Here is a 27,972-nt window from a genome sequence, read left to right as displayed (position 1 = left end):
ATGTAGAACTAACTGAACCTGCTGGCTAACCCTTCAGAAACTAGCTTAAGTCTCTGAATAAGAGAGAGAAACATCTCTGTGGTTAAGGGTAAGTTCTTGGTAACTAAATATGTTTTGAAAAACAGGATCGTAAACTTTGTCTTAAGAGAAAAAAATTCTATCAATTTTATGATATTTAAAGGTAGTTTGTGCTATTAAAAAAACTAAAAAAAGCCACTGGGCCAGGTGGCTCACACCTGTTATCCCAACACTGTGGGAGGCTGAGGCAGGCAAATCACTTGAGGTCAGGAGTTCGAGACCAGCCTGGCCAACATGGTGAAGCCACATCTCTACAAAAAATACAAAAATTAGCAGGGCGTGGTGGCGCGTGCCTGTAATGCCAGCTACTTGGGAGGCTGAGCAGGAGAATCACTTGAGCCCGGGAGGCAGAGGTTGCAGGGAGCCAATATCACGCAACTACACTCTAGCCTGGGGAACAGAGCAAGACTCTGTGTCAAAAAAAAAAAAAAGAAAAAAGGAAAAAGATAAAAAGAAACTACTTCTCAGTGCTGCAATACTAAATAAACAGGAAAGTCAAATTTTTATTCAGTTAATATTTTCTCAAAAACAGATTACTGCTAAATTGTTTCCTTAAAACATGCCTGTACCCTTCCCTAAATGAATCTAAGAGATATTAAATATGAGTTATAAATTACCCAAACATTTGGAGATTATTTTTCAGGGAAGAAAAAATTATCAGGTAGTTATCCTTATTTTTAATTATGCTGATATTTACGAATAAAATACTATATTACATTCTAGTATGCATTAACAGATTTAATTCCTAATTTTCTAAATATAGAATTAAGTTTTTTTTGAAAACTAAACTACTGAAAACTCCCAGGTTCTCTTTTCTCTGCTTGGTTTCTATATCAAGACTTTACAAATATGTATAGTGTGCTCAAGTCACGCAAACAAATTTTAATATTAGCTCAAATCAAATACTTAAGGCAAATTTGGTATAAAAATATAATAGATAATTTCCCCCAAAGCCCCCTACAAAATTCTCTTGGAATTAAAACATACTACTAATCCCCTTGATTACTATAGGGAATGAAAATAGGGGGTACTATATGGAGAATATACTGCAGTAAGAACAATGCAGAATTTCTGAGTCCTAATATTCTTCTTCCTGGCCCCATTGCTGTACTATTCTTATGCCCCTTGATGATACTCAGCCTAAACTTGAAACAAACATGTGGTTCACAGACACTATCATACAAGAGACTTCACACACAAAAAAAGTACTCTCCTTTTTCTTTTTTAATCTCTGTGGATTTTCCTATTTGTTTTTGTTTTCTTGTTTTTTGGTTTTTTTTTTTTTTTTTTTGGAAACAGAGTTTTGCTCTTGTTGCCCAGGCTGGAGTGCAATGGCACCATCTCAGCTTATTGCAACTTCTGCCTCCTGGGTTCAAGCAATTCCCCTGCCTCAGTTTCCTGAGTAGCTGTGGTTACATCCATGCCCGGCTAGTTTTTTTGTATTTTCAGCAGAGATGGGGTTTCACCATGTTGGTCAGGCTGGTCTCAAACTCCTGACCTCAGTTGATCCACCAGCCTCAGTCTCCCAAAGTGCTGGGATTACAGGCGTGAGCCACCGTGCCCGGTCCCATAGTACATATTTCTTAAGTTAGTTGAGGGTAGCCTGCAACCACTTTTTAAAGAAGCAACAGTTCAACATTATACCTCTTGCTAAAATACTAACACAAAGTGAAATCTGGGTTTGTAGGAGTCTTTTTTAAAAAGATCCAGGCAATCTGTAACAAAATCATTTTGCACACCTTGTAGCATCAAGCACCCGAGCCACAAAGTAAGCGCTCCATATATACCTGCCAAACTGTATCTAGAAACAAAGACTCTTCTGGGCTCCGGATATAGGAGCCCAGATAAATACCCGGACAGGGGAGCATCCTGTCAAAGGCACAGAACTCTCCCCCAAACACCCTCATGCTTTGCTCCATTTTAAACATGATAGATTTATATGTTTGGTAGGCAATCACAACTCATGTAAGTGTGTTATATAAGTGATTTTTATACTGTTATAATGAAAATAATAATGGACATTTAAAAATGAATAGTTGGGAGACATAATCCTGTCATACATTATGAAGTCTGTTGGTATTCAAAGTAGAAACAATTCAGGAATTATATTATTAACAAACACCTCAAGATTAAGGCCAAGGACTGAGAAAAGTCCCAGTACCTCTCAGGCATGACACACCACCAATGACCTAACTAGGGCCTAAAAAGGCCTAAAGTAACCATACACTCTGCTCTCCAAACAAGACAGCTAAAAAAATATATGCCACTAGAGGGCAGTCAAGATCTAACTATACATTAAAATCATAAGTTACAAGAAGATATAAGGAAAAGCTAAAATTTTATACATGTCTAGAATCTTTTAGGACTAATGATAATACTTTTTAAAATTATTGGTATTAATCAGCCATCCTTTCAACATTCTGGTATTATTTTGGATAAAGCAATTCAAATCTTGATTAAACCTTGTAGTAAATAAGAATAAATTCTATTTTCACATGCTTTAAAATATTATTGACAACAATACTCCAAAGATACTACAACTCAAATACAGAGTTCACATTTTATCTGCAATACGTAAGCATTCTCCTAAGAGAAAATAAATTATAATTCTGATTAATCACATAAGGCTTGATTCAACTTTTTATGCCCTTGACTTTTTTTAAATGTCAGCAACAGCAGTATAGACTATTATAAATTCATGTTTTTAATCTCATCTTAGTGATAATCAGACTGATTTTGCTTTATGCTATAAAATCTCTCAACATCTTTTATTTTTTATTCCCACCATCCTTGTTCAAAAAAACAATTTTTCTAAAGCCTCCCAACTGGTCTATCTCCAAGCACTGCCCCCTCCAATCTGTCCCTTCCCACTGTTGCCATAGTTATATTGCTATTGTAAACTGTTATCACACATCAAGCTCTTGCTTTAAAACTTCCTGGGGCTGGTACTCTTTATACAAATTTATCCACATTTCTTAGCTGAGTTTGCAAGATAGTCCATATTTTATCCTAATCCTTCTACCTTCATCTATGTCTGTTCTCTCTCCCATCTGTACCCTGTATTTTATCCTAAGTGGACCATCTACCCTTCCTCAACTCTTTCTATACTTAATCACACCAGATGTACTTTCTTTCTAGTACCAATAGCCTTTCTGACACTAATCTCTACTTGTTGAAATTTTGATCCTTTCAACATCTCACTCTGAAGATGTGTCTCCCTTTACTGATTCCTCCCATTGGAAAACTAATCTTTCTTCTTATGTCTTTTCCATACAGATCACCTGCATCCTTACTATGAAGCATGCTGTTATATTTTGGCATATAGTGAACAATAAACATAATCTCAGCTTCTACTGTAGAATATGCCACTCTATTCTCGTTGCTCACTGTTCACACAACTTTAGTAAAATCAAACTTTGTCAAACAACTGTCAGTGGCTCTGTCTCTAAATTCTTAAAATACAGAGATTGTGTGATCCCTATTTTGTCCTTCTTGTTTTCTCATTTTCTTATACATTCACTCTTCAAACTCATTAGATTCCTTCATTCTTCCCTTCCTTACCTATATAACTTTCCATACTTTCTTGCCCTTATTAGCTTTTCCCCTACTTGCTCTGTTAACCCCAATTACTGTCCAATTTCGCTACCTTCACTGAGAACATCTGTACCTGCTCTGCTGAGTTTGCCAGAAAACACATGCACAGAACAGACTGGCACCACCAACTCACAGTCTCTAACCTCAACGGGACCATCAATGTTTCTCCACAATGTGTTTATCTGTTTGTAGCTTGCTCTCTGTTCCATCCCACAAAACAGCAATTTTTAATCTTTATTGCTGAGTGACATCAGCAGAAATGGTAGAGAAAAAACATCCAAAAACCCTCTTCTCCACAAAATTAATGAGAACACTGGCAAAAAATTATGTAAATGAAATTTTTCATAGCTCCGGAAATTAAAGGCTAGCAAAAGCCAGGGAGTGTTTATTTGACAAAATTGTCCAAATGTTGGTAAGAACAGCAAACTAGTGATGTTTTAATTTGCTCCTGCCCCATCATACCCTCTCTCTAATTCCAAGGCATATTGAAAACCAACAGCCCCTCAATCATAGTGAAAATCAGCCACCCACAAGCCCTTGTAGTGGGCAGAACAGAGCTGGAGTTCATCCAAAGCCCAGTTCCCAGATAACTGTCATTATGTTCCCTTTTCTGGAAAATTCCATTGGTAAGATTTGTCTTTAATCCACTTGACCTAAAGCTTGCCCAGTGCAAATAGTCATGTCTCCAAGGACATTTGTTGAAAATCATCTGAGGCAGTTTGTTAGCCTTGCAGCTCTGTGAGGCAGCAATAACAGTTGAGGCAAACAACAACTGACCAAAAGGTTTGAAAGGAAAAGCTGGGGAATGAAATATTCATAGTGGGATGTGAGAAGCTCCAACATATTCCTGGGACTCTGGAAGGCCATGCTCATGCCCAGGGCTGTGCATGTATTCAGGAAAAACCTGAAAAAGCTTACACCTCTGAAAGACCTTGAGGCTCTGCACATGCAGTAAGAGAAGGCTAATGTGAAATTGTGAATTGCCTGGTTGAGTGTTGAAGGCATGTGCCAACATGCTCACATCACATTGCCTTTCCTTCGGTAAAGACTGGGAGACCTATCGATCCTAGGCATTTAAAGAAGTCTCTGTCCTACCATTAGCTGACCACGAAGCTAATGAAACTGAGACTTCAGTGGCCACCCATGACAGGCAACATAGTCTCTACTAAACTAATTTAGAAAAATTACTAAGGAAACAAACAACCATGACAATAAGCGCAACAACAAAATCTGAAATAGGGGTGAATACAGAGTTGCCAGATTACATTGTTTAAAATGTTCAATTTTTCACAAAAATTGTGAGACACGCAAAAAGACAAGAAAATACGTCCCATACATAAAGGGGGAAAAAGCAGTCAACAGAAATTATTCTTCAGGAGGCCGAGATGTTGGGCTTATTAGACAAAGACTAAGTTAGGTATCTTAAATCTGTTCAAAGAACTAAATAAAACCATGTGTAAGGAGCTAAATAAAAGTATGAGGCCGGGCACAGTGTCTCATGCCTGTAATCCCAGCACTGTGGGAGGCCGAGGCAGGTGGATCACCTGAGGTCAGAAGCTCAAGACCAGCCTGACCAACATGGTAAAACCCCGTACCTACTAAAAGTACAAAATTAGCCAGGCAAGGTGGTGATCCATTTCTGTTCTACCCACTCCAGGGGCGTGTGGGTGGCTGATTTTCACTACGATTGAGGGGCTGTTGGTTTTCAATATGCCAAGGAATTAGAGAGAGGGTGATGGGGCAGGAGCAAATTAAAACATCACTAGTTGCTGTTCTTACCAACATTTGGACATTTTTATCAAATAAACACTCCCTGGATTTTGGCCAGTCTTTAATTTCCAGAGCTATGAAAAATTTTATTTGCATATTTTTTTTGCCAGTGTTCTTATTATCCCAGCTACGTGGGCGGCTGAGGCAGGAGATTTACTTGAACCCGGGAGGTGGAGGTTGCAGTGAGATGAGATCATGCCATTGCACTCCAGCCTGGGCAACAAGAGCAAAATTCCATCTCAAAAAAAAAAAAGTGAAAAACCATGCTTCACCAAATAGCATCAATATCAATAAAGAGGCAAATTATAAAAAAGAACCAAAATTTCTGGAGTTGAAAAGCACAGTACCTGAAATTAAATATACACCAGAGGGCTCAACAACAGAGTTGCACTGACAAGAGTCAATGAACTTAGAGATAAGTCCATTAGTCAAGTATGAAAAACAGAAAAAGAAATGAAGAAAGATAAGGAGAGTTTCAGAGGCCTAAGGGATACACTCAACCGTACCAACATACACATAATGAAAGTCACAGACTGTAAGGAGAGACAGAAAAGAAAGAATGAATAAATAATGGCCAGAAGCTTCCCAAATTTAATGGAACACATTCATTTATACATCTAAGAAGTACAATAAACTTTGGGGATAAATTCAAAGAAATTAAAACTAGACACATCATAATCAAACTGTTCAAATCCAAAAACAGAGAGAGAATCCTGAAAACAGTGAGAAGCAACTCATCACATAGAAGGGACCATCCAAAAGATCGATGTCAATGTCTCATCAGAAAACATAAAGACCAGAAGGCAGTGGGATGACATATTTGAGTACTAAAAGAAAAAATAATTGTCAGCTGAGAATTCTATACCCAACACATCTTTATTGCTCTCTTCAAGACTTCTAATCCAGTCCAGCCTTCCCTGACTTCTACTCCTCAGGAAAATAAATTCATTTTCTATTTCAACCTGAAGACAATAATTGTACAGTAGACTGCCCTCAGCTTCCTTCTGATTTTCCCTGTACACAGGTTTTTGCATCGTCTTCAATCTTTACTTCTTTCCTACTAACCTCAGGGGAACAAGTGGTGTTCTTCCTTTTACATGAGGCCAATCCCTTGACCTGTGTTCTGAATTTCATTCCCTTCAACCTTCTCAGAGACCACAGCTCATCAAGCTCCTCTTACTCTATTTTCAACTTCTCTCTCTCCCTTGGTGTAAAAATGTCGAAATTTCTTTCATTTAAAAAATGAAATCTTTAACCCTCTGCTTCTTTCTAGTAATAGTCTCACGTTTGTATTTATATATGTAATTGAATCCTGGTATATTTGTTGAATTGTCTCACATGCACCTCAAACTTAAGATGTTTACAATAAAACTCAGAATCTTCCCACTACTCCATGTCCATCTGCTCCAATTCCTGTGTTCCCAACCAATGTGTATGTAGTTAACATCTATCAATCCAGAAGCTATCTCAGATGCCTCCTTCGTCCTTCTGCTGATTCTACTTCTAAATGCCAAATATATTTTTCTGTTCACAGTATTCCCAAAGCTAAGGCCTCCAACACTCTTCATCTATACTTCTTTTTCAGTCCCCAAACTGCTGTCCTCATCTCCAGTTTTGTTTATATTCAGCCTTTTTCCTAAAGAGCCACTAGAATCATTCTTTAATTAAAAAAACAATCTGTTTCAACTCCTGCCTCCTCTATTTGATCTACTGCCACTTTTCTAACTCCACTCTACATCTGGTCATGCAAAGCTCTCTGAGATTCCCATTTGCAATCCTCCTTGTGTCTCTAAGCCTTACATATACTATCCTCTCTGCCTGAAATGCATGAACCCAATTGACTTAGCTGTACCTACTTTGGTGGTTTTAAAATATGTCCACAAATATGTTAGTACACCTCCATTCAAAAAGTGTGGGCTTCATTTAGGGGTTCAGTTCTAACAAACAGAATATAATAGAAGTAAGTGTAACAAGCATTGCAGCATCCTCCATGTACTCACTCCTCGATTTTTCATTCTGGGGGGAGTCAGCTTCCATGTGAAGGCACTCGAGCATCTCTATGAAGAGCTCTGTGTGGCAAGGCTGCGCCCATCTGGCTGTGTCTTCTGCCAACAGCCAGAGAGGAAGCGAGTTCTTTAGTCAACAGTTACGCAAGTGAGCTGTCTTAGTATTCAGTGTTCCAGCTCCAGGGAAGACTTCAGATGACTTAAGCCCTGGCCAACTTAATAGCAACCTCAGAGAGACTATGATCCAGAAGCAGAAGCACCTGTCACTCACATTCATGAACCACAAAAACTTTGAGATAACAAATGTTTCAAATGTTTGTTATTTTTTAGCCACTGAGGAGTGTTTTTTTTGTTTGTTTGTTTTTTTGTTTTTTTGTTTTTTTGTTTTTTTGGTGGGAGGGAAAGGAGCAGTTTGCTGTATAGAAATAGGTAACTAATATACCTCCTCTTTAAAGATTTCCCTCATATCACCAAGCTGAGTTAAACTCTCTGTATTACGACTGTTGGGCTTAACACTTACATTGTATGGTAGTGGTGGCAATTTAGTCTATTTTCGCTGTCTACATTGAGAGCTACATAAGACAAAAACTCTTATTCATCTTTGAATTCCCAGAAGTAGGCACAGTAGATGTTCCATATCTATGTATTAAAATAAAATAGAGTGGCCAGGAGCGGTGGCTCACGCCTGTAATCCCAGCACTTTGGGAGGCCGAGGAGGGTGGATCACAACGTAGGAGTTCAAGACCAGCCTGTCCAATATGATGAAACCCTGCCTCTACTAAAAAAAAAAAAAAAAAAAATTAGCCGGACATGGTTGCAAGTGCATGTAGTCCCAGTTACTCGGGAGGCTAAGGCAGGGAAAATCACCTGAACCGGGGAGGCAGAGGTTGCAGTGAGCTGAGATTGCACCACTGCACTCTAGCCTGGGAGACAGAGTGAGACTGTGTCTCAAAAAATAATACTAATAAAATTTTAAAAATGGAAATTAGAAGAATTGCAAATATGGAAGTAAAATGAAGTGCAGCATATATTTTATAAATATAAGCTCCTTTTCTTTCTTCTTAAAATTCACACAATTCAGAAGAAAGTAGGTACCCATAAGGTAGCTTATGTTGTTGACAACGATGTTAGGAAGATGAAATTATTAATATGTAGTAGCTACAAATAGTATAAAACACTGTATGTCATCAGAATAACATCTAAACATTTTACTTATCTGGCATCATTCTGGAGTAAAGTTATCTCTAAAAGCAAATGTGTCATGTGTCACTGAATATAGTTTATGCCTTTAAGTGACAATATCTTTATAACCATCATTGATTTTTTTCTGTCTGGCATTGTAATGCATATTTCTATGTACAGGGGAAAATGTACTCCTTTTCTTGGATACTGACCATAATTAACTCTTTTCTTGAAGACTCAAGGTTATAATTTCTCTGAGCTGTAGTGTTTTCTCTTATTTTTAGTTATTATCTATAACTTTAGATATTTATTATTATCTTAAGTTATTATCTATAAGTTTAGAATTGAGTCAACCAGACTTAGGCATTCTCTCTTTGTAATTTTCAATGAGTATCAGGAAAGCAATGTGAGAGTTCCTTCTAAATGTAGAGTAAATAACTTTCAAAATGTTTGATATTAAGCAGAGCGGGGTAGCGGAAGGAAAACGAGTAATTATATCCCTATTAAGACTATGGATACCAAAAATATAAATATTCATGTGTAAAGTAATGAAAACCTAGGGAAATCAAATGATTGATGTGTCAGACTATAAAACCATGTGTGAGTTTTTCCCCCCAAATTTTATCATTATCATTATATAAGTATCTTTCCAACCTAAAAATATATTGACTGTCATCACTGCTACCTACATCCTCCACGGATGCACAATGTTAAAGATTTATAAAGTTAGAGGGAAGCTCAAGAACTCTTTGATTATTACACCCTTCTTTTGCCTAAAGAGAGTGGTTGAATCAAATATTTGAAAGTATGCAAAAACACTATTGGAAATACTATATCATCACAAGGCAATGTTAGTGAATATTTGTATGCCTGATATATACATTTGTTCATTAGAAAGTACATTTCATAGGTCATTTCAAAGCTGTGAAACCAGGATCTCTTGACACTGTGATTGAACATTGACATTCTCCATAGGATGCCATAGTCCTACTTAATAATGCTGTGCGCTCCTAAGGTAACGTAAGACGTAGTCACGCATAACCACTGCAGATCACTCATAATAATCTATGATTGGTCATATGGAGAAACAAATACATGTCTGAAATTTTAACCAAAACAAAAATACATTTAAGATCAATTAACCTTTGAAAAGATTGATAAAATAAATTCATCCCTTAGAGGAGTGCTCAGGATAAAAAGAGAGAAAATGTCAACTATCGATATCAGGAATGAAAAGGGGGATATCATTAAAGATCCTACAGACATTAAAAGGATAATAAGAGCACATTAGTGCAATTTTATGCCTATATATGGCAACTTAAATTAAATGAACTAATTTACCGAAAAACGTAATTTATCAAAACTGACACAGGAATAAATAGAAACTCTAAATAGCTCTCAAGGTATTAAATACATTGAATTCATAATAAAATACTTTCCTATAGGATAAAACTCTAGGCTCATGCTTTCGATGATAAATTCTATCAAATATTTGAAAAAGAAATAATATAGAATTAACACAAATTCTTTCAGAAAACAGGAGAGAAAATTTCCTACTTAGGAAGCTATCTTTACATCGATATCAAAATCTAACAAAGATATTATAAGAAAAAAATTATACAGCAGTGTATTGTCCATAAACTTAATTACAAAAGTCCTAAGCAAAATATTAACAAATAGAATACAGCTCTGTGTAAAAAAGGACAATGCACCATGACTGAAGAGAGATGTCCTAGAAATAGAAAACTGGTTTAACATTTGAAAATCACTTGGAAGTCATGATATCCACAGAATAAAGGAGAAAAATACATAATCTGTTCAATAAATAGAGAAAAAAGCACTTGACAAAATTCAAGACCCTATTTATGATAAAATCACCCACAAACGAAGAATAGAAGGGAATCTCTTCAATGTGATAAAGGATATCTATTAAAAGCTATACTTAACATTACACTTAACGGTGAAACATCAGAACTTCCCCCATAAGGCAGAATAACCTCTCTTACCATTTCTATTCAACAGTGTTCTGAATTCTTTACCTGTTCAATAAATCAAGAAGCAAAAAAGCTATAACAATTGTAAAAGAAAAAGTGAGGTTTAGTTTTTGCAGACCTCATGATTATGTATACAGAAAATCCCACTGAATTCACACACACAAAAAAAAAATAGAACTGACATATAAATTTAGCCAAATCACAGGATATAAGGTCAATATGCAAATATCAATTATATATCTCATATTCATGTACATTTGGGAAATGACATAAACTTTAAACAAATTTCATGTAATATTATCAAAAACATCAGATAAATCTAATAATGTGTAAGACCTCTACTCTGAAAACTGCAAAGCAATGCTAAGAGAAACTAAAGAGGATGAAAATAAATGGACAAATGTACCATGTTCATGAATCAGTTAACTAAATCTGGCTAAAATATCAATTCTTCCGAAACCAACCTATGAATTCAACTGTAATCCCATCCAAATTAAATTAACAAGTTGAATCTAAATGTATGTAGAAATGCAAGAGAAGAATTAAAAAAAACTTTATAAAAGATGAAAGAAGTTGGAAGACTTTCCTTACCTGATTTTAAGATTTATTTTGTGATAAAAATGAAGACAATGGAATATTAGCTTAAGGACAGACACACAGATCAATGGAACAGAATATACAGTCCAGAAATAGACTGACTTATGTGTTCAGTAGATTTTGACTAAGATGCCAAGGTAATTTAATTTGCTAAGAATAATTGTTCCAACAAATGGTGCTGGGACAGTTGGATATTCATCTGTACAAAAAATGAACCTTGATCTTAACCTTACCTCATACACAAAAGCTAACTCACTTTAGATCACAGACCTGCAAGTAAAAGCTAAAATAATAAAACTCTGGGAGGAAACATAAGAGAAAATATTTTTGTTTATGCATAGGCAAAGATGTCCTAGGACATAAAACCCCCAACTGTAAAGGAAAAGAAATCATAAATGGACTTCAAATTAAGAATGCCTGCTCTTTGAAAGACCTCATTAAGAAAATGAAAAAGCAACCTACAAATGGAAGAAAATCTTTCCATACCTGGCATGGTTCTTCTATCCAAAATACACTTTTAAAAATGCAATTCAGTAAAAAGGCCAACACAAATTAGAAAATATGCCTCAGCAATTATACTCTTAGGTATTTAGCCTAAGAGAAATGAAAGATTAATTATATACCAAGATTTGTACATGAATATTCATAGCAGCCTTATTCATAATCACCTACAATTGGAAACAACCCAAATCATCCATCTATAGGAGAATGGATAAACAAAGGGTAAATTATTACTATTAAGGAATGCCACTGAGCAATAGATTTTGTGATATACATGAAACATGCAAGATCATAAAAGCGTTATGTTGAACAAAAGAAACTAGATATAAAAAATACATGCTAGAGTGATTATAATTATAATGTCTACTTTTATAGGTTACATTTCTATTTCTATTTGCTATAACTTAATGTGTAATGATAGAACTTACAAAGTTGTTACTTTGTTGGGAACACAATGAAACTTTCTGGAAGGAAGAAAACATTGGAGGTGTTTTTGGTAGAGGTTCCTTTTGTTTCTACAATTGACGAAATTTACCAAACAGAACACTTTTGATGTGTACATTTTATTGTATATAAGTTCTATTTCAATTTAAAAACATAATTATTTAGAACAAATTAACTTTCAGGGTGTATTCTATATCAGAGAATTATAGAAGTCTTTCTGATTGCCAATTTTTGCCTCACAAGCCTTTTATTGTTTACTTTCTTCCCAGTGGTTACATGGACTATATACTCTTTGAGACAGGAATCTTCTTGGTATTTTGCACACCTAACAGCATCTGATTCATAACGAGTGTACCACATCTCTGTTGTTATAAAGCTAACCTCAAGATAGATATTATGTTAGCATTATGGATATTATTATTATTGTTAACAAGTGGATATGTCATTTAATTTGCAGCCAATATAAGAGTCCAGTAACTGATAAGATCTGTCAAGATGTTAAGCATGTATTTGCTCAATTCAAAGGACTAAAATATGTCAGGATGCCTATGATTAGGATCCTACATCTACCACTTTAAATAGGAAGACACAGAAGTCCCTGAATCTGAGGTTCCTTATCTATAAAATGAGCATAATACAAGTATCGCCCTCATAAGAGTTACTGTGAGGATTAAATAATAATTGTAAAAGTCTTAGAAACACTTATATAGCTAATATATAAATATTAACTATCATTATTATTTAAGATCCACTTTTATGTACGGGTAATGCAATGAAAATATGAGCCACTGGAATACATTTGGAATACATTTTTAAAACTTTCCATCAACAATTATAGGCACTATGATGAAGCACACAACCCTCATTTCTTTTTTGTCAATGTTTTGAAAATGGGTATTAAATTAACTCAAACTGCAGGAGCAAAGGATTAAAGAGTAGCTCATTCTATCTAAACTACATTCTTTTTGTGTGTGTGTGAGACGGAGTCTCTCTCTGTCTTCCAGGCTGGAGTGCAGTGGCGCGATCTCGGCTCACTGCAAGCTCCGCCTCCCGGGTTCACGCCATTCTCCTGCCTCAGCCTCCCGAGTAGCTGGGACTACAGGCGCCCATCACCACACCCGCTAATTTTTTTTTTTTTATTTTGCATTTTTTTTTAGTAAAGATGGGGTTTCACTGTGTTAGCCAGGATGGTTTCGATCTCCTGATCTCATGATCTGCCTGCCTCAGCCTCCCAAAGTTCTGGGATTAGGGGCATGAACCACTGCGCCCAGCCTAAACTACATTCTTCAAAGGTATTATTTAAGGAAAATGTATTCTTTGCAGAACCTTTAAAAATCCATTGTGTTCAACACATAGTTATTGAGTACCTACTGTAATGTGTTTCCCTTAAAGCAAAATATCACATTAATTAATTCAATGCTGCCTGTACATGTGTGTGTACATGGCAAAGGTGGAATTTTGTAAAACACTAGCCTCCACTACAGGCTTATTTCCCAAATCTGCAAAACTCAGCTATTCTGGAAGAGGGCTGGTGGGCTAGGGGAGGAGTCCAATATCATAATCAGGGAAGTACCTATTGATCTCAGAGGCTTGAGGAAGATAGGCCCATTTTCTCCGCCCACAGAATCATCAGCATCCTGAGCCACCCCACTGAGAGATGGGTCTAACCCCTCAGGTGTTTTTCAGGGAAGAAAAGCCACCTGGATGAAATTCCACACCTAGACTAGAGGACCTTGTTTAGTACTCCCCCTTTTATTCATTTATTTGGCTTTAAAGAACTACTACATGATCTTGCAACCGAAGAGGAGGAAAGTAAAACCAAAATACCATGGTCTTGATCTGGTGCTTCCAAGTTGTAACCGTACCCCAGCAGCGTGCGCACGGCCTCGCGGAGGCTGTCCTTGTTGGATTTCTTGGTTCGGTCATCCAGAAGAGTGTAGGGAACAAGGCGAGGATTTCTTCTGTTCTTTACGTCCTGCAGGGAAAAATTGGGTGCAGATGTCTAAGCAACACCAAGGGCTTTTAAAAATAAATAGCTACCAAATACATCAAACTTAAAATTCCATGAGAAAACCTGACCCTTCCACAATCCCTGCGTTTTCCCAGGCTGCAAAGTTACCAAAACACTATCAATAGAAAAGATTCAATCAAATGAATAAGCACCTGTATGGAAAGCAGGCCCTCTCCATGAGAAAGAAAAACAACAACAACAAAAAACAGCTTCAGTGATCTCTAACCACTTCCATCTGCCACGTTCACATGGCAAAGGACAATAGTAGAGAACACCCAATTTGCAAGTACAGTTCATGGACAGGGTTTTATTCCAAGAAGAGCCAAAGGAGTACTGGTCCCCCCTCCATGGTTTTCAGTCAATGAAGAACTTAAGGCTGCTTTCCCTTCTTCAGAAAAATTCCAGTGTGTTATGGATCCCCCTTCTATGTCCCTAATTGAAAAATATGCATTGGGTTGAATCCATCAACCAGTGAAACCCAGCAATGCCAGGGGCACTAAAATGACTATAAAACTCATAACTTGTCTATTGTAAAAGAGGCTCCAATGTTAAACTGTGGTTAAAATGTGTTGACACACACAGAGAGAGAGCGGGCTATCTTACTATCTTGGCAAAAGGATGCTTAATATCAGAGTACAGAACTCAATTCCATGCGATGGGGGAGACGCATCAACTCCTACAAGTGTGTAGGGCAATGCCACTTTGCAAGTTACTTCTTTCCATTCACTCCCTGAGACCAGTTGCAGTATTTGCTCAAGTTTCCACATTTCAAGAAGTATAATCAATTCTCAATACTTTCATGTAAACAGGCATTGGGAGGCTGTGGATGTTCCCACCACACCTCCCAAGGGTTAAAAAAAAAAAAAAAAAAAAGCTATGGAATCAGACAGGGGTTGTTCTGGTAAACCAGAGAATAAATACTGTGGCGGTGGTGTTGTTGTTGTTTTGTTGTTGTGTTGTTATTATTTGGAAACAGAGTCTCACTGCAGCCTCAACCTCCTGGGCTCAAGCCATCCTCCCACCTCAGCTCCCTGAGTAGCTGGGACTACACGCATGTGCACCATGCCCAGCTAATTTTTTAATTTTTCGTAGAGACAGTCTCTCACTATGTTGCCCAGGCTAGTCTCAAACTCCCAGGCTCAAGCAGTCCTCCCACCTTAGCCTCCCAAAGTGCTGGGATTACAAGTGTGAGCCACCACGCCCAGCCAGAAATACTGTTTTGTCTTGTCTTGTCTTCCTCTCCTCTTTCAGGCAAATTAGTACTGAATACCTAATCCTGAATATCTTAATATTCAAATACCTCAATATCTACTGATGCCTGGAGCAAAATGATCTGCAACAGTAACTCAGTGGCGAAACCGGAACTGACGCGAGGCTGTTTATGGTCTTTACCCCTCTTGGTATGACCCTGCCTCCCTTGTGCAGAATGAATTGCAATTTGAAGTCAGCTGCCCTACCAAGGTTGTTATGTATATACACATGTAATATATCCTCAAATCACCATTCTGAAAACCAAATAAAAAGACTGAATTCTGAAATGTATGTGGCCCCAGGGGTTATGAATAAGGAATGGTGCACCCATTTTATTATCATTTTATCCCAATGTTCTTACATTTCAAAAGTGTCTCCTAAAACACAGTCTCAGAGAGAGAAATACCACAAAACCATATTATAAGTCACCAATGTAGTATTATATTATTCATCATGTGCCTCACATGTGTTCGCTATTACAGTCAGAGCTAACCTCATGTAAGTTCTTCAGTCTAGCACTAAACAGGTGTTTTAGTCCAAATGTGCACTGCGTGTGATCTATATGATACGAGTTCTAAAATAGTCATTATTTAATCCTTCCTGTTACAAATTATGCTAATTCCCACTTAAGTAAGTCTCAGACCAAATGCTATGGAGCTCATTCCCACGTACCTGCTGGATGCCGTAAGTCCAGCCCTGCCGGATTCGATCCCGCGCCCACACATTGTGTGCATTTTCTGCCAACTTGTCCACCATTGCTTCTTGAGACGGGGTGAGTTTGATAAAGCTCAGGTCCATAGGGGCGGGCTTGTATCCACTTGTCAGCTGGTAACTACAAATCAGAGACAAAGACATTTGTATATAATTGGCCTTTTCATAAAAATCCCTGTAAACATCATTTTCTGGCCCTACCTCATTGCTGTTGTCCCATAAACCACAGTGGTAACCACTGGTGAAGTACCAGACAGCAAGCCGGGGTTCCTTTCACTTTAGCTAATAACTGATCAGAAGGAAAAGCCACATAATCTTTGTGTTTTCATTTTTACACCAATAAGACAGAAATGAGACAACTTACCTGTCTCTCAAAGATGAAAAGAACCTGTCATTGTTTGTGTTCCTAATAGCTGAAGCTTTTGTACAGTCTAAATCAAAATATTGATTACTTATTGAAATATGTTAGAGATTTCTCTTCCTGTGAAGTCCTCATTTTTCTTCAACTGTTAAATGTGTGATTAATGTAATATTTATTTCATAAATCAGTGTATCCTTCAGATACTATCTATTTCTTATTCTACAGGGAAATTTAAATGTATTTGTAATTTATTTCCTTATTGCCGTTCCTAGCTACATTATTTAGGAAGCCTTTAAATAAGATAGAGACTAGAAAGTAAAGAAAATCTCAGCTATATAATCATCCAAAATCTGATTGCATTTTATTTCCCTAGAGTTCGAGGATCTCTTAGCAGAGACTGCTTCTATATTCTAGGCTGGAGAGAGAAGGTACTATCATAATAAAACAGGTACAAGTTTTAATTGTTGGAAGAAATACAAAGTTGAAAATATTAACTTTTCAACCCACACATATAAGGGCAATAGTACTGCCCTGCTCCACACAGAAACACAGTATTTCATTCTATTTAACTACTGAGATTGGCACAAAGCCTATTTTATGACTGCTTTTCTTCCATTCTTCTGTCACTGTTGTATTCCCCATTATTGACTACACCTTGAGGTCAGGATCTGTTTCTGATTCATTTTTCTAACTGCCATTATCCTCAAAACAGTTCCCAGCAGATAACAGCCTTTTCATATATAGTTGTTGAAATAATTAATTTTATTTACCAAATTAACATAAACGTAAATGCATCTTCAACTCAAGAACATTCACTAGGTAATTATGCTAAGTTACAAAATGAATTATTAAAATGTGAGAAAAGGCTCTTAAAAATACATGTGAGAAAAGGCTGGGCACGGTGGCTCACAACTGTAGTCCCAGCACTTTGGGAGGCCAATGTGGGTAGATCACATGAGGCCAGGAGTTCGAGACCAGCCTGGCCAACATGGTGAAACCCAGTCTCTACTAAAAATACAAAGGTTAGCCAGGTTTGGTGGCGGGTGCCTGTAATCCCAGCTATTTGAGAGGCTGAGGCAGGAGAATCACTTAAACCCAAGAGGCAGAGACTGTAGTGAGCAGAGATCGCGCCACTGCTCTCCAGTCTGGGTGACAGAGCAAGACTCCATCTCAAAATAAATAAACAAATAAATGCTTTTGAAAATAAACTACAAATTCTCTTAAAAATAAACTACTACTCTGGGCTATGACTGGCATCATTACAAGGCAAGCTCCTTGAAAGCAGGGAGTTTGTCCATTTTATTCTCAGTGACCCCCCCCAGCACCTAGAATAGTGACCAACACATGGTAGGCATTCAGTAAAAATTTGTTTAATGAATCAATATATTACAGCAATAAATAACTTTTTTAAGGTTGAATACAGTTGGCTTTAGCTTAATTACTTCTATTTTACTATAATACATCCCATATATTATAAGTAATTTATCTATAGGCAGGTGTGGTAGCTCACTCCTGTAATCCCAGCAGTTTGGGAGGCCAAGACAGGTGGACTGCTTAGGGCCAGGAGTTCAAGACCAGCCTGGCCAATATGGCAAAATCTCATCTCTACTAAAAAACACAAAAAAATTAGCTGGGCATGGTGGTGCACACCTGTAATCCCAGCTACTTGGGAGGCTGAGGCACAAGAATCGCTTGAACATGGAAAGTGGAGGTTGCAGTGAGCTGAGATTGTGCCACTGCACTCTGGCCTGGGTGACAGGGCAAGACTCTGTCTCAAAAAAAAAAAAAAGTAATTTGTCTATAGACAAAAAAAAGTAATTTTTCTGTAGACAAAAGCTTTACAAATGTTTTGTTTTGAGTAGATTATAACAATTAGGACAAATTACTGGTCTATGTCTTTCAATTTACATTCATAAGTTAAATTTATGGACATTAAATTTGTTCCATTTTAAATAAAAATTGTTGTATGGGCAATTAACTGTAGCTTTTGTATTTTAATAAAGAAGCCATGTGGGAATTTTTTTTTAACAACTAATATAAATCATGGTATTTGACAGATTTCTGACATTTAAATAGGCAAATCTATAAACTGTAATCACAGCTGAAGATATAAGTTCTTATTTGGAAAGTATTTTATTTTAGAATATATATATAGATATTTATGTAATTAAATTTTTAAAACCCAAAACATTAATATATATATTTTACATATTATATATTTATGTTTTTTATTTTTATTTTTGCTATTTTTTGAGGCAAGGTCTCTCTTTGTTGCCCAGGCTGGTCTTCAACTCCTGGCCTCAAGCAATCCTCCTGCCTCAGCCTCCCAAACTGCTGGGATTACAGGCATGAGCCACCACTCCTGACCTGGAAAGTATTTTTTTTTTTTCCCCAAGAAAAAGCTCCCAATACATTTCAAATGCACCAACATGTAATCAAGCTAGCATAGTCTAGTTTCCAAGTTCAACAGTTTGCTGGAGGCAGCCTCAGGGTACATGATGAAGAGCCTAGTCTTCTGTACTTCCTTACCTCCCCACAACTACTTCTCACTACCCACAACTGGCCCATGGTCACCCAGCACAAGCCAGCACACAATCTTCTTTCACTTTCTAACAGCCTTGATCCCATCCAGCAGCCACAGAGGCCATACACATGCTGAAGTTTGGATATCCACCTGTGAATCACTGATTGGAACCATTGCTACCCCCATGAGGGATACATGCATTTCCAAAGAAGAGTGATACTTTCTGGAAACCAATTTTTAATGGTAGACTTTCTAGCAATATCTCATGGAACGAGGAACTACTTTTGAAAGGTGGAAGGTGGGAAGGAGGTCCTCCCGCATAAAAACTTACAGACAAGTTCTACTAACGTGTGAAGCTGGATAGTATTGACATAATCATTCCTCTTTATTTTCTATTTTTTTTCTTCCCATGCAGATTTCTTCTAGAATTGCTTTCATCTGTGATCTCAATGAAAACTTACGGAGATGCATTTGCATCTGTTGAAGTAGTCCGACAATTTGTTCACGTTTATTTTCAGAGGTAAACTATAACTTATTTTACTTTCTTTTCTCTATACCCTTGTACAAAAAAGGATTTGAAGCTTAGAATTGTTTTTTTAATGGCTAATAATCCCCTCCAAATTGTAGTTACAAACTCTCACTTCACCTGAACCTTTTTATTTCCACCTCTTTTGAACAACAAATCATTTGTACAGTAAAAATAAATATGAATATCTATGAAATTCATGGACTTGAGCCAACTATAATGGATAAAACTATTGATATCATGAATGTTTCACCAATATGAATGGTAACAGCAATAATTTATAAAACTATTTTTCTGTGTGTAGTACATTCTGACAAAGAAACTAAGAATCAAATCGTTATATCAAAATGAGATATATTTAAAAGTAAATAAGTGTACTTTGACAAATGATGTTCATTTCACCTTATTAATACAATTTAATTAGGTACACAAAGGACAACCAACGGCTAATATGAATTATTACCTTTTTGTGGTTAAAAATAAACAAAGCCTTTGAATCAAATGTAATTCACATGAATCAGAAGCTGAATAGTTTCAAGTAAAATTTCAGATTGATTTCTAAAAAGTTAAAGTAAATAAAAAAATACTAAAATGACTCTTAGAAGGTAAAATTTTATAGCCACCAAAATGGGAAAAAGTCATATTATTATTATATTAATACAAAAAACATATTGCTCATATTAAGATGTCTCTGTATTACATTCTACTTTCTCAAACATCATGAGAAACTTCTGCCATAATCAGCCAACAGCTTTTTTCTCCTCCAATTTATTGTTTAATAGATATACATAGCTTTTACCTCCTTTCTTTACCATGCACGTTCTCTGTTCCATCAGTCATCCTATAAAATTAGCTTATGAGGAATATATATGAAGTTAAACAAATGATTTAATATGCTCACTTTACAAAGTATCAAAATACTTTTATAGTCATTAGCTCTTAGTTTTTTTTTGGCAACTACATACTTTAATAAAATAAAAAAGAATAAAACAACGACATTGAGAGGAATAAAATGCCTAACAGTTTAGGCTTCGCTTTCCTGATAGCAAAAATGTTTTTAAAAATACCTCTGAAAACAAAACAAAACAACAAAGATCCCGGCCAACTGTCGATTCTATTTGCATCAAATCACCAAAGATATAAACAAAACATTGACAGTGTTTGGCTGCACTGAGGAATTGTCATGTTAAGTTGCGGCTCAGTTTTTGCTTCATTCCCATCTGACCCACATTTTTCCTAAGCAGGTATTCCAGATGAGCCTTTGAAACGAGGGCTCAGTGTAATATAATTAAAGGGCCAATTAAAGTGATTTAACAAAAACAAGGCAGAACACCAAAAACAGTAAGCATCAATCTTTTGTTTTTTTTAAGCCACCCCCACCTCCCAAGCTTACTTGTTTAATATGAATCAAGTTAAATGAAGCGTGGAAATCATTATATTGTGAAAGATGTACGGTAAACATGTAAAGGCTACAGCCAAGTTCAGGGAGTGTTAGCTGTAAATTTCAAAGCCAAATCAGTCCTCCAAGTACCTTGGAACAAATGGGAAATCTCAGATGACTGCACACCAGAGACATTAAGAGCAAGTTTTGCTGAAAGCACATCTACTAGAAATGAATGCTAGGCTGACATTTTCACAGAAAGCGTATGGAGAATATTCAGAATCATTCTCCAGAAAACAAATACAGAAGGATTAATTTCCATGTAGAAATCAGAAGGGAGAAAACAAGGGTTGTATTTCTTCTACTTTTTTACTTTTTTTGTTTGTTTTTAAATTAAAACGTGTAATATGAAGATGTGCCCTACTCCCCCAACCCCAAACTCCTTTTTACTTGAAGGGCTTCCTCCACTCCTCAGCCCTTTTGAAACAAGACCATGAAGTATCCACTGCTCTCAAGAAGGAGGTATTTCAAGAGAGAGAGGGGGAAGAAAAAGCTATACTTGGCTTTTGGATTTTAAAATCTCTTTGAACATTCAATGCAGAGACAAAGATCTTTATAGCAGGGCCTTGCGATATTAAAATCTCTGCTTTTGAATACCAAAGGAACAAAGCCCTTACGCTTTAGGACAGAAAAGAACAAATAAAGAACCCAGGGCCTCCAGTGTAAGACAGGCTGAAAATTCCAGAGCCTAGAGAAGAGGAGAGTCAGGGGAGGCAAGTTCTCCCCACCCTTCTGCCCAAGTTGAGGACCAGACAGATCTCAGAGCCAAAGTGAACTTCTATTTTGCTTCCCAGATTATATTCAGCCGAATGGCAGGGTCTCATAATTTCACAGATCCAAACCCATGAATAGTACAGATATGGTGACAAACTAATTCTAGGCTGATGGGGCTGTGGCAACTCTTCCTTCTCTCTCCACCGATAGGCTGCAATCTCCAAGCAGCCAGAGTGAGCATTCTTAGGTTTCCAGCACTCCTAGAGAGGCCTGGATGAGGCACAAGAAGGAACAGTGACTCACAGAGAGGAGGAGGGCACCCAATGTGAACCCAATCAGTGTAGAACACATACATCCCGTAAAATGCCAGCAGAGATGAATGAAGACAATTCAGTCGAAGACGGCAAACACAGATGAGGATGGCCAAGGATTGAATGACACTTCCCTATCAGCTGAGTACCCAGAACATAAGCAGCCCTGGTAATAAGAGGGGCATAAATCTTGTGTTCAATTTCACCATCAAATATTCATTCAACAGTAAAATGCTTTCAGGTGCTATTCTAGGAACTAATAATACATGGGAGGCCGAGGCAGGTGGATCACCTGAGGTCGGGAATTTGAGACCAGCCTGACCAACATGGAGAAATCCCATCTCTACTAAAAATACAAAATGAGCCAGGCGTGGTGGTGCATGCCTGTAATCCCAGCTACTCAGGAGGCTGAGGCAGGAGAATCACTTGAACCCGGGAGGCGGAGGTTGGGGTGAGCCAAGATAGTGCCATTGCACTCCAGCCTAGGCAACAAGAGCGAAACTCTGTCTCAAGATAAATAAATAAATAAATATAGACAAAATGTATATCTTTATAGAAATATGTTCCAATGAGGAATCAAGTAGTAAATCAAAGTATAATATCATAGTATGTTAGAAGATTTAAATGCTATGAAGAAAAATAAAGTAGGAAAGGGGGATAGGAAGAAGTACGTTTTTAAATAGAGTACAATTTTAAAGAAGTTGAGGGAGGCCACTTGAGAAGACAACGTTGGAATCAAGACCTAAAGGTGAGACTAGACAGAGAAAATATTGGTATAATTACATTTGCCCTAAACAAACTAGAATTAATGCCCTAAACAAACTAGAATTAATTTAACACTGTCAGGCTGCATTCTGGCTACAAGGCTCATTGGATTTAAATTCTAAATTAAGCCCAATCAGAGAAAATGAAGAACACGGCACACTGGTACATTTTTAAATTTCTGGTCTGTGAAATTTACCCACTACACATATAAAGAGTATGTAAGGGTTTTTCTTTTCTTCATTTACAGTGCCTCATCTTTACAGAAAAATCCAACTGCGTTTCTAAACCATTTTTCACTTAGGTAAATATTTACAAAACTGAATTTTGTACACGTGCTTGTGTCTATATAAACAGTATACATATGGGTACACATTCAGTATCTAATGCATTCATTTCAGAAAGTCATTTTAAGTGTGTGTGTGTGTATATATGTGTGTGTGTGTGTGTGTGTGTGTGTGTATGCATCAAGCATATCATTCTCAGCCTTTTATCTACCCTACTATGCCTGAGAGCTATCACACAGTTTCCTGTCACATGTAGTAGCTTCACAGCACTAGGGGTAAGGGCGTGTTGGGAAGAGCAGAAAACCTAGCAGTAGTTTTAGAAACCTCTCAGATGATCCTAATATGCTTTTTTTTTTTTTTTTTAATATTTTGAGACAGAGTTTCACCTTCGTTGCCCAGGCTGGAGTGCAATGATGCGATCTTGGCTCACTGCAACCTCTGCCTCCCAGGCTCAAGTGATTCTCCCGCCTCAGCCTCCCAAGTAGCTGGGATTACAGGCACCTGCCACCATGCCTGGTTAATTTTTGCATTTTTAGTAGAAACGGAGTTTCACCATGTTGGCCAGGCTGGTCTCGAAGCCCTGACTTCAGGTGATCTGACCGCCTCAGCCTCCCAAAGTGCTGGGATTACAGGCATGAGCCACCGCATACGGCCCTAATATGCTTTTAAACACTCAAGCAGCCTTTGACTTACTGTGCCTTGTGTTGATTTCATAACAGATAAGTGCTAAATGAAAGTTTAAATAAATGCCATTAATATTCAGACAGGATTTTATTTTCATTTAAATCTCCAGCTTTTCGAACAATCTCACTCAATTAGGCATATGAGATAGTGAGGACCACAAGCTCTTGGAGTGAGTGGTGTTTTTCAGTTGCTTATTTCTTTATTGCTATAATAATTTAACTCTGGCTCATCAAACTATGCAGAGTGTCAAGAGTTTAGCTACAATAAATGAGGGAAGATGCGTGAAATTAACTTCACTGCGTGTTTGAGAGGAATGAGAAAAGAGGCACACGAGGAAAGAAAAAACTACAATGAATCGTCCACTCTTCAAAACTTCTTAAGAATTATCAGTTAAGGCCGGGCGCGGTGGCTCAAGCCTGTAATCCCAGCACTTTGGGAGGCCGAGACGGGTGGATCACGAGGTCAGGAGATCGAGACCATCCTGGCTAACACGGTGAAACCCGTCTCTACTAAAAAAAATACAAAAAACTAGCCGGGCGATGTGGCGGACGCCTGTAGTCCCAGCTACTCGGGAGGCTGAGGCAGGAGAATGGCGTGAACCCGGGAGGCGGAGCTTGCAGTGAGCTGAGATCCGGCCACTGCACTCCAGCCTGGGCGACAGAGCGAGACTCCGTCTCAAAAAAAAAAAAAAAAAAAAAAAAGAATTATCAGTTAAAAGATGTCTATTATATATCAGAAATTGACTCTTTTTAAATATTTTTATTTTTAAGTTCTGGGGTACATGTGCAAGATGTACATAAAAATTGGCTATTTAAAAAATTTATTTTTATTAAGTTCCAGGTACATGCGCAGGATGTACAGGTTACATAGGCAAATGTGTGCCCTAGTGGTTTGCTGTACCTGTCAACCCATCAACTACTAAGCCCCGCATGCATTAGCTCTTTTCCCTAATGTTCTCCCTCCCCGTGCTCCACTCCCTACAGGCCCCAGTGTGTGTTGTTCCCCTCCCTGGGTCCATGTGTTCTCATTATTCAGCTCCCACTTATAAGTGAGAACATGCAGTGTTTGGTTTTCTGTTCCTGCGTTAGTTTACTGAGGATAACGACTTCCAGCTCCATTGGCTACCCAGTACAAAAATTGGCTATTTTTAATAGGGAATATAGCATTTAATTCCAACTGATATATTGAACTTGACTGATTATCAAAATGTCTCTAAAATATATGCAAAAGAGACAGCAGTAGAAATATTCTGGGCTATGAAAAGGTTATTATGCTATGATACTGCTCTTTCATAGATCATAGCCCAAGGGTTGCATGTAGGAATCGACCCTATTTCTAACAGTTACACAAAAGCAATTTAAAATGCATATGTGTATCATGTGAAACCCTGGCACTCAGGAAATACATGCTTTCAGCAAGGGGAAGTGAGAGTCAAACTCAGAAATGACAGAAGTAAACCTGATAGAAAACAATACTGGTTCTTATCAAGATTTTAAACAAAAATTAATCTTCTCATGAACATTATATTTTGCTTAAATAATATATTTTAAGAAAAGCTAAGACAATTTCTAATCTATGACTTTCATCAGCATATCTCGGTTGTATCTAGGTTATATGGCCTCTGCATCCATATGGAATGTTCAGAAGAACAGACCTTTAAAATCACCCACCTGCTTATACCTATGTGGTGTTCTCCCTAATCCAGTCAGTATTAAGTCCCTTGGGATGTAGAATTCAAGACACCAGGACAAAGGTGGAAATAAGAAACTTTGCTCTTAATCATCACCTCTCTCCTTTAAAAATTCTTCCCCCCCGGTTTCTTCCCACTATTTACATAAACATGCTCATGTGCCTCCTATGCTTTATCATTTTTTTTTTTAATTGTGACAGAGTCTTACTCTGTCACCCAGGCTGGAGTGCAGTGGTGTGATCTTGGCTCACAACAACCTCCACCTCTCAGGTTCAAGCAATTTTCCTGGCTCAGTCTCCCGAGTAGGTGGGATTACAGGTTGTGCCAGCTAATTTTTGTATTTTTAGTAGAGATGGGGTTTCACCATGTTGGCCAGGCTGGTCTGGAACTCCTGACTTCGAGTGATCCGCCTGCGTCGGCCTCCCAAAGTGCAGGGATTACAGCTGTGAGCCACCAGGCCTGGCCAAAAAAACTTCTTTAAACACTATTTCCTTCTGAAACGAATACCATCAATACCATCTTCACCTTTTTTTTTTTCTTTTTCTTTTTTTTGACGAAGTTTCACTCTGTCGCCCAGGCTGGAGTGCAGTGGCACGATCTCTGCTCACTGCAAGTTCCACCTCCTGGGTTCAAGTGATTCTCCTGCCTTAGCCTCCCGAGTAGCTGGGATTACAGGTGCCCACCACCATGCTCGGCTAATTTTTTGTTTTGTATTTTTAGTAGAGATGGGGTTTCACCATGTTGGCCAGGCTGGTCTCGAACTCCTGACCTCAGGTGATCTGCCCGCCTCGGCCTCCCAAAGTGCTGGGATTACAGGTGTGAGCCACTGCGCCTGGCCTGAACTTCTTAAAGACTAGTTATATTCCTACTATCTCCTCTTTCCCACTAACATTATATTCCTACTATCTCCTCTTTCCCACTAACATTTTTTTTAAGTTCATTAAAACCTGGTTTCAGTTATCAATCAACTCTTTGTTATTACTATGAACATTTTCAGGCCTATGCAAAAGTATCAAAAAATAGTGAATACACCTGAAGCTCTCCTTCTATTACACCACCTCAATTCCAATCCCCTCCTTATCCCCAGAGAGAATTATTACTCTGAATCTGAAGCTGACTCTTCCTAGACATGATTTTTATACTGTTCTTCCATATATCTGGCTCTATGAATTATCTGTAGAATTATATTTTATGTTCTTAAACTTTAAACGGTATTATACTGTATCACCTTTTTGATAACATGCTTTTTTGTTTTTGGCTCTCAGTAGTATTTTTGAGATTTGTCCATGAATCTATCTAGCTATAGTTAATTCATTTTAACTGCTCTATAGTATGCCATCACATGAATCTATAAAAACTGTATTTAGGCCCGGCGCAGTGGCTCAAACCTGTAATCTCAGCAATTTGGGAGGCTGAGGCAGGTGGATCACCTGAGGTCAGGAGTTCAAGACCACCTTGACCAACATGGTGAAATCCTGTCTCTACTAAAAAATACAAAAATTAGCTGGGCGTGGTGGCAGACACCTGCACTAGGGAGCCTGAGGCAGGAGAATTGCTTGAACCCGGGAAGCGAAGGTTGCAACGAGCTGAGATCGTGCCACTGCACTCCAGCCTGGGTGACAGAGCAAGACTCCATCTAAAAACAAAACAAAACAAACAAACAAAAAACCAACTGTATAGGGATTGATGGGAATTTGATGGAAATTTACATTGTTTCCAATTCAGTGCTATTACAATCTGATATATTGAACTTGACCGATTATCAAAATCAATATTCAGACAGGATTTTATTTGCTGTATGCTGCAATGAATATTCTTTTCAGGTTTGTTTTGTATGAGACAAAAGTATCTCTAAAGTTTATGTCTGGAAAAGAAATGTGTCACCTTCAACTTCATAAGGTTTATAAGATTAGGCTAAATTGATATGCATAGTAGTTGTACTAATTTACATAGTCTTCCATTTTTTCTCACCTGGTGGAGGTGAAATAGCTTTTCATTGTGATTTTAATTTATATTTCCTTGATTATTACTGAAGTTGAGTATCTTTCATATGCTTATTGGATCTGTAGGGGTTTTTTTTAATGAATTATGTTCAAATCCTTTGCTCATTTTTCTATTTGGGCATCTTTTTATTAATTTTTAGTAGTTCTTGACATTGTTCTGCAAGTCTTAACAGATGCTTTTGATGCACAGATTTTTTTCCTTTAGTAAGTGCATATTTCAGATTAGAGGACATGAAAAACAAACAACATCAAGTGTAGAAACAATTAAAAAGAAAAAAAGCAAAGTTAAGAAATGGTCAAGGGACCTATTATTGTTAGAAATAATTCTGTAAATTCTTGTAAGTTTTCTATGCAATAATATTAACTGCTATTGATGGCAATTTGGTGTTTTTCCTTTCCAAGCCTCACGATTTTTTTCTTGTCTCATTGCATTGGCCTTATTGAATACATCAAGTAGTAGTGACTTATATTGTCTCATTCCTAAACCTTAAAGGAAAAATTTGGGGTTTTACCTTATAGATTATTGGTTT

General features: G+C 37.4%; 1 protein-coding gene across 13 annotated transcripts in view; it reads right to left on the bottom strand.

Moving 5' to 3' along the window:
- Positions 1-27,972, bottom strand: part of RYR2 (ryanodine receptor 2) — a 785,691-nt gene that overhangs the window by 269,441 nt on the left and 488,278 nt on the right. For all 13 annotated transcript variants that reach the window (XM_021934115.2, XM_021934128.2, XM_021934136.2 and 10 more), the window contains 2 exons: positions 16,101-16,260; positions 13,994-14,141 (listed from right to left, as the gene is read on the bottom strand). In XM_021934115.2, the coding sequence (XP_021789807.1) occupies positions 13,994-14,141; positions 16,101-16,260 (308 nt within the window). The remainder of the gene's footprint in view (positions 1-13,993; positions 14,142-16,100; positions 16,261-27,972) is intronic.

The sequence above is a fragment of the Papio anubis genome, chromosome 1, assembly GCF_008728515.1.
Source record: "Papio anubis isolate 15944 chromosome 1, Panubis1.0, whole genome shotgun sequence".
Taxonomy (NCBI): domain Eukaryota; kingdom Metazoa; phylum Chordata; class Mammalia; order Primates; family Cercopithecidae; genus Papio; species Papio anubis.
Note: the sequence above shows the minus strand (reverse complement) of the source record. Positions and strands in the feature narration are given on the sequence as shown.